This window comes from Anneissia japonica, unplaced genomic scaffold, assembly GCF_011630105.1.
Source record: "Anneissia japonica isolate Jap-2015-1 unplaced genomic scaffold, ASM1163010v1 scaffold287896_len759773_cov187, whole genome shotgun sequence".
Lineage (NCBI taxonomy): Eukaryota > Metazoa > Echinodermata > Crinoidea > Comatulida > Comatulidae > Anneissia > Anneissia japonica.
In genome coordinates, this window is record NW_022739421.1 from 247786 (window position 1) to 256341 (window position 8556).

The following is an 8556-nucleotide window of genomic DNA, read 5'->3' on the forward strand; positions in this document are numbered from 1 at the left end:
CTTGGCTTTAATGTTTGTTTTTTTTCTGTTCTGTACTGATGATGGGTTGTTGTCAATCCTAAAAAAGGCCTTCAATTAATATTCTTGGTTCAATTATCAAGGATTTCAGTTCAAAAATTTATATGTTTCTTTGTTAAGGAAAAATTGAGAAAACATCTACTCGTTTACAAGGAGCCAAATTAAGTTGATAATTTTTTCCACGAATTTATGGCATGTTACAAATTTTGTAGCATCTCCCAATCTGTACACATAATAAGCCATCATTGGACACAGACAGTTACTTTCATTCTATTGATTATAAATCCTACCTTCCATAGTGTTGATATAAACACAATAGCTTGACCATTCACCAGAAACGTAAACCACAGATTCCAAAAAGCACCTGTCTTGATGATCTCCCTTGGCTGCAGTTCGAGACCGGATGATCGCACATCAACTTTTGGATACTCTCCTTCGTCAGGGAAGTCAATAGGAGATCTGGATGTATTCTTCTCAGACTTCGCAATGTCATCATCCGTGTTTTCATCATCTGTTTCTTCGAGGGTAAGTTTTGTTTCATCGTTATACTGACTGTCAATGGCAGCATATACCTAAAAAACAACATAATTTATATGAGGCGCCAAGTGTAAATTTATTATTTAGTTAAATTATTTACATATAATTCACTATATAACATATGACTACAGTTCACAAGTTATTATTTATATATAATGAAATTTAAATTTTCATTATTTATAAATAATTGCAATTTTAAAATCATTATCAATATAAAAATTATTCTTGAATTTTCATTATTTTATATCGAAAAATAAAATGTCATATACAAATAATGATTATTTAACATATAATAAAAATAATAATTATTTAACATATAATAAAAATTATGATTATTTAACATAAAATAAAAAATAATTATTTAACATACAATAAAAATAATGATTATTTAACATCTCATTTGTTCATTATTTATATATAATGAAAATTTGAAAATAATTATTTATAAATAATGATTTTTAAATCGAAATTATTTATTAATCCACCACATTGTTTTTGCTGCTGCATTCTCAGTTACATCATTATTACTACTATGACTATAATGTAGTATTATCATTCTCATCATCATTGTTAATATCAATTTTATTATTATTATTATTATTAGTATAATAACACAACATTTTATTAATATAAAATATATTAACATTAACATTTATATAGCGCACATTTCTATAATACACATCATAATCAGCGCCGCTTTACATGACTAATTTAATTTTTTAAAATTTAATTTAATTTTAATTTTTTTATTTTAATTTTTCTAATTTTTTATTCATTTTTTAAAAAATATTATACAATGTATACATTGAAAATGAACATGGTGTAAGCAATTTCTTGCTGATCTATAGAGAAAATAGTTAACAATTCAAAAACAGGCTTACATCTTTGACAGGTGGGTTACCGATAAGATTTGAACCGATTAACTGCATTACTGCATAAGTGAAACCAAGTAACAGGAACACAGACGGAACTTTATCAAGCACGGACGGCTCCGAGAAGTACCTGAAAATACGACATAACAAAATAATGGTATAACACGGAATGTGATATAAGACATCGTCAAATGTTAAATTATGGTAAAAGCTTATAAATATGAATGCAAGTCTCCTCCAATTGATGACCATTTTTGGAACTGTGGTTTAATGTTGCAGCTTTGGTCTCTAATTAGAATAATAAATATAAAAGACATTTGGGAATTTGAGACCACAGAAGCAGTCTTTAGTTGGAGGCGGTCTTTAATTGGAGGGGGTCTTAAATTATAGGGAGACCTGTATATTAAGGTGTCATAAACTTCGATGTTCAGAATTAAAATAATTAGTAATCTCACTTTTCATCTGGATATCCTGGTTCCGATGAGTTGGGTGACAAATTACTTGGGTTTATATAAGAGGTCTGTACAAAGTTGAAAATGAAAGCGCCCCCACCAAATCCAGCTACAATTATTCCGCTCACTAACCCAGTCTTCTCTGGAAACCACTAGTGTTTAAAAATGTAACAATGTGACAAGTTGACTTCAATTAGTCCAACGACGTTTCATTAGAATTTTACATATCGTGTTGATGATTGTAGTATCATAATGTGATGCATAGTGTAAAGAATACAGTAGTTGCAACAACTAATAAATTAATATTTATTAAGATGAAATTTAGATGATTCCAATGATGAGGCCTATGTTGTGTGTGTTAAATGATTGTGTATGTCCATTCACCTCCACTACGAACATGCACAGATCAAACTACATAGAGACCTCTGTATTATGCACTATACAAATCCCACTTGAGCGAGCCAAATGGCCGAGTGGTTAAGGCAGGAGCACCGGTGATCATAGCCAACAATATCGACACAGGTTCGCGGCCGACTCGCTCCTACAGTTCTGGTGGTGGAACAAGTCTTCTTGGATAAGGACTATAAACCGTAGGCACAGTGTACGCAAATGCTCATGTGCGCTTTAAAGAACCCAGTACATCTTTCGAGATGAGTAGGGGATTACTCCAGTGTACAGGTTCACTCAGCCCGTCATGGACAGATGAAAGTGCGCCGGTTTACTGGCTGCGGTGGACATGAAGTCGCCCTCAGGGGAGGAGAAAGTTATTAAAAAGTGCAACATCTAGTCCCAAGCGCATAGAGACCTCCTTTACCTGCGCTATATAAATCCATCTATTATTATTATTATTATTATCATTATTACAAGAGTATTACCAAAAAACAATAATATAAACTACAATACTATTATTAATATATATAATAATAGTATTAATAATGAAAAACAACAACAATAACAAAATATTGCTTTACCTTGAGTGCACAGACGAGGGGAGAAACATAGGTGATGCCAATACCAATACCGAAAAGTATGCCGTAGGTAACAGCTAACCACGCAAACGACTTCTGTATACTAAAGTATGAAAGTAGTACCCCTGAGCTGTAGAGAAGCAAAGATGAGAACAAAATTATTAAAAATTCTATTGGAAGATAAATATAATTGAGCACTATTTTTTTTTTTTCATTTCATCAATTGCTTTTACCTCATGATCAAGCCACCGCCGAGAGAGACATATTTTGGTCCAAATCGTTTTTCCAGTTTTCCACCCAGAATCATTGTTGAGCCTTGTCCTGCTAGAGCCAGGACATAGATGACTATAACAAGCTGTGGAATTAATAAACTGATACTTGTCAATTATTTTGGCAACATGATGGTGAATAAACATGATGATAAATATAATGATGACTGGATTGATTGATTCAATCCTTTAATAATCATAAAACAAAACAATACAAATTTCATTTAAAAAAATCAGAAAAAACCAAACTTCACAATTCTAAAATGTTTCTTGTTTGCTTTTTTAAAATTATGATAATGATGATGATGTTGATTATGGTGATAATCACGATCATGATGATGACTTGATGACTAAACATAAATATTGTGTTATTACAGACAAAATGGCTCCTTTAAATCTGGATACATGGCTATGTCTAATAATCTTACTTTTGAAAAAAATTACTTACTGTTTAAAAAAATGCGTTACTAATTAACCAATCCTGAGCAAACTACTTGTCTATGTTAATTGCATGGATTGATTTCATTGCTAAGAGATGAGAAATACTGCACTATGCAACTACAAACAACGATATCCTGTAGTAAGCGATGACTCAAACACAATCACTCGCTGTTTGCTATGTGATTGCTTTTACATGCTAGTGTTTTAGAAATACTGGCACATATTCAATATGATAGAGATTTAGGAGTGCAGGAAGCAGTTAGCTCACTATGTTGCAAATTTTTCAGGAGGGCATGAAAAGGCATTCCAAACCATGTTTGATTCTAGTAATTTTATTCAATTAACACCTAACAGAAATAACATGATATGTTTCTTAATTGCAAATAACATAAGGCTACATGTAATATATAAATCCTATGTAAGTATTTTTAAATTAATAAGATAGAATTTTGCGTAATTTACATTTGGTAAAAAATCCAATACATACATCTTTAATTTTAATTCTACAAATTAGATAGCTTTAATTAAAATCATTAGCAGTTAATTTGTTTCAAGAAATCACTGTTGTTATCAATAATGATTGTCATAATTGAATATAATTTTTTTAATTTATTTCTCGAAATCCAATAAAAAAAAAATCCAATAAATTCTATTTTAAGGTTGCGAGCATGAAAGCAATGTAGAGGCAAAGATTAAAAAGCTCTTTCAAGTGTGACATAATTAAATACTCATTAAATCCATCACATCAGCCAATAACGCTACAGATTGGAATCACTGATGCATCAACCTAACACCCGGTAAACTTCCATATGGTTTATCATTTTTAAATGCAATGCTACAACAAATATAACCCATGGGAATTCATTATGCTTTCTTCCTACTGTATATGGTTTGAGGAAATATAATACCTTGTTTGCATGTATTTTACATGGTATGGTATAATTAGTATTACAGTTACGGTATGATTATATAATAACTGTATAATTTGTGTATTTCTTTATGTAGGCATATTGATGTAGGTTTATAGTGTGAATTCAATGTGATTTCTTCCTATTTATTATTGTTTATTTTCTGAGCTGGATTGAATAAAAATACCGCCTTGGATAAGCTCCCTCTCTACAGCCTCATTTGGAATTAACGCCTCCCTTGAATATATGCCCAGCCCCCTAAATAATTGTAAACAAATCTAATACAAGCAACATAATTTTTATAATTATTTCATTATCATATCATTTCAGTGGACTTCACATTGAAATGTAAATCTGATCACCCCAAATAAAAAAAATTATAATTAGAGATCAGAAAAATTATGTTGGTGGTCTTGTATATAAAGAATATTTCTATATACTTATTTGCATGGCAAGTCTTAAAATGGTAAATATACACAAAACATACAAAAGGTCGGCTAATTTTACCTGATATCTCAGATCGTGTGGGTAGCTTCTTTCACGGATGTAAGATGTAATATATGGAGACATGTTGCCTATAAATAACAAGGATTTCATTTGGCTTATGTAAAAAATATCCTTAAGGTGGCTAATAAGGAGAGAGAAATGCATCATGAAAAATATTCATTGATGTTGCTGCCGTCTTCATCACTGTCAGCATGGCCATCTTTATATTTTATCAACATAATCACCACATGAAATTGAAAAATTAGAACCACTCATTATGTATATTATATACTGGAATATATATTATATACAAATGGATAAATAATAGTGCCCTGGTGTTATAATACCCTGGTTATTAATAGGTGGCCCACAGGACAAATTTGGCCTTCAAGGCAATTTAATTTGCATGTGAAGAAAAACAAAGTAATAATAAATATTTTTCAAACATATTAAAAGTACGGTACAAGGAACACATTTTATTTACAAAAGGCAACCCCCGGGTAATGCGCACGGAGATGGTTTGAAATTGAGCAAGATAATATAGGCCGCAAGTAGAATAATGGTGCCATAATTGATCACTGGACGGTTTCATGGTCCTATTCACTGTGTGTTTTGAACAAGCAGAAGAGCTCCCTGTAAACAGATTGGTATTTGTAGCTCAGTGAAATTTCACATATCATAGCAGCTCAGGAGAAGCAAAAACCTTACCATAGCGTACATTTGGCCAAGCCTTGTTAGAGAGGGTGTTGTCGAGGTGTGGATAAAATAAGGGATGGGGTGGGGTTATGGGGGGGGGGCCCCTGGATTTTTAAAAATAAATTTATAAACATTTTAAAAATACAACATTTTCAGAATTATGCAAGTGTTTACAAGTAAAATGATCAGGATTTCTATTGTTGCAAGCTACATTGTAGCATGGGGAGGTGGTAAACAAGCTGTTTAAGCAAGACAATAATTCATCCATTTGAACTACAGGTTCAATCATTAAAATACTGGTAGATCACATTGACTACTCTCTATCTTCTTTAAAATCAAAACATTTAGCGTTATTTATACGTCCGCAATACTTAATTGAATGCTAGACCTACAGTATACACCTTTCTTTGTGACCAGTGATCCAAACCAAATTATGCCAAGGGCTGATGGAATATTATGCTAAATTATACCAAATGTTAAATTTAATGGTTATTTAAATATGCGCCTTTCTCCCACCTGAAATGAAAGCAACACTATTCTCAATACTATTACTGTATACCCAGTGGTGCCGCCAGAGTCGACGGTATCAGGTCTAATGTTCCCGACTAGGAAGAGAGGAATCAGAATGGCCAATTTTCCGGACGGGAGAGAGTTGCCGGGGTCAGGGAATCAAGAACCCTACAATAGGCCTATATATTATATATATATATATAAAATATTAATTCAATTAAAAATTGTTTAATAATAATAATAACTAATACATTTATAAAGCGCCTAATGCGAGAATTCTGAGAATTCTTTTTTGATTTCTACCTTATTATTTATTTTCTGTTTTATTTATTAATTTAAATTAATTTATTTTCTTTAAATTAAGAGTGATTTGATTTATAGTTCTCATTTACATTGGCCTATTATCTATTTTTAATTTATTTGATTATTTTATTTAGGCTACTTTATTCCCTTTGTTGTTTTAATGTCCCTTTGCCTATTGTTTTTTAATATTGCTCTTTCATTTACATCTTTAATTGTAATTTAATTTTAATTTTTATATTAAGTTTTTTATTTAATTTTGAATTAATTCTTTATATAAATTTTGAATTGAGAGGTTATTTATTTTACTGTAATTTAATTAGTTTACAGTAATACGCTCTTTTGTTTTGTTTTACTATGTGTATTGAGGGTCCCTAATGATCAGCTTCGGCTGGATGGACCACCCTCATTAAAGATTGTTGAAATAAAATAAATAAATGCAAAAAAATAGCCTCAAAGCACTGAAAGCTGCCAGTTGAAGTTAGGTATATCATATAAAGAGTTAAGTCTTCAGTGCCTTTTTAAAACAGTCAATGTTTGGTGAGGTTTCCAATGGAAGTGTGTTCCAGATCTGGGTTGACACGATTGAGGAAAAACTTCTGTCACGATATGTTTCGAGTCTTGTTGCAGGTTTTCGGTAGGTTAAACTAAAATCTTCTGTCACGATATGTTTTGAGTCTTGTTGCAGGTTTTTGGTAGGTTAAACTAAAGCTTCTGTAACAATATTTTTTTAGTCTTGTTGCAGGTTGTTGGTAGGTTAAACTAAAATTTTCTGTCACGATATGTTTTGAGTCTTGTTGCAGGTTGGTAGGTTCAAACTAAAAGCTTCTGTAAAGATATGTTTTGAGTCTTGTTGCAGGTTGCTGGTAGGTAAACGATTTGATGGACGAAGAGTGCGAACAGGTAAGTGGCGTTGAACCAGATCATAGAGATAACTTGGAGCGATGGTGATGTATTTTAAATTGTAATTTCGTACATTTTGGGTCGGTCGGGTGTGGCCAACATATAGGCCTAATTTGTTTTTATTTGGTCTAATCCGTCTACGTCACAATAGTATTGTTTATTGTACAGTATACAACTTGAAACTTTTTTTCAAAACAAGACATGAACCGCTTCGTATCTTTTGAATTACTTCAACAAGGCTATTTTCATTTAGTACTAAAGACATATTATTATTAATTATTTTTATGTTGCTAAAACCAACCTGCAGGCCAGCCTTAATGGAGAAATTTGAAAACAATTAAAAAATCGACGTTGGTAATACGCACCGCTGATTTGCAATGTTTGTCATGTCTACCGATTCCTGATAAAGGCCTATTAAGCCTAGTATTAATATCAAATTTAACAATATCAATAGCATGCAATAAATTTGTTGTTTACATTTTATATCCTAACCTATTTATATATTTTGGTATTTCTGTACAAAGGCATAAAAACATACTATAATTGCTACTAATCTTCCTTCCGTTTTTAATAATAATTAATATTTAACAATTATCGAAAATCAAATACTGTATAAAGCAGAGGCACACCGTCACCCAGAAAGCTAGCCCCATCGAACGGATACCTACCGAATGTGTAGATGGTTCCGATGGTCAAATGTACAAGAACTCCACCGACAAGAGCAAGCCAGCCCCTCCATCTCTTAGAAGACACCATATCTTATAATTAAAACGTTAACATATGTCTGACAAACAACGATTGACAGATACCATACTGTCAAAACACCGATTACAGAAGAACATGCTAACTAAAAAACCAGCAGACCATTACAAACAGAGAAAGTGTCGATGGGGGCGCTAGTACATATTTTTAATCAGAGATATCTACGGCTCTGTTTTTAATATTAAACAACTAGAGTGCTGACAAGAATGGGAAACACTAAATATTATTATTATTAATGCAGTTATGTATGTGTACCATCCAAGATGGCCGTCGTAGTAAAGCGCCACCTTCAGGCTTAGTATACTTGCCATAAATAAGCCCTCTGATTGACTATTACTATATTTCATTAACCATTAATGAGTAATGGTAATAACAAATTATTAAACTATCGTAGCCAAAACGAGGCCAAGTGGAGCATCTTATTCAAAAATAAA

The 8556-nt window shown here is 31.8% G+C and overlaps 1 protein-coding gene across 1 annotated transcript in view; it reads right to left on the reverse strand.

Moving 5' to 3' along the window:
* Positions 1 to 8268, reverse strand: part of LOC117117885 (uncharacterized MFS-type transporter YhjX-like) — a 12039-nt gene extending 3771 nt beyond the window's left edge. The window contains exons 1-7 of the mRNA XM_033262357.1: positions 8029 to 8268; positions 4973 to 5040; positions 3081 to 3202; positions 2851 to 2977; positions 1883 to 2031; positions 1437 to 1557; positions 309 to 590 (exon numbers count right to left, since the gene is read on the reverse strand). Of these exons, the coding sequence (XP_033118248.1) occupies positions 309 to 590; positions 1437 to 1557; positions 1883 to 2031; positions 2851 to 2977; positions 3081 to 3202; positions 4973 to 5040; positions 8029 to 8116 (957 nt within the window). The 5' untranslated portion in view covers positions 8117 to 8268. The remainder of the gene's footprint in view (positions 1 to 308; positions 591 to 1436; positions 1558 to 1882; positions 2032 to 2850; positions 2978 to 3080; positions 3203 to 4972; positions 5041 to 8028) is intronic.
* Between the last annotated feature and the right edge of the window lie 288 nt (positions 8269 to 8556).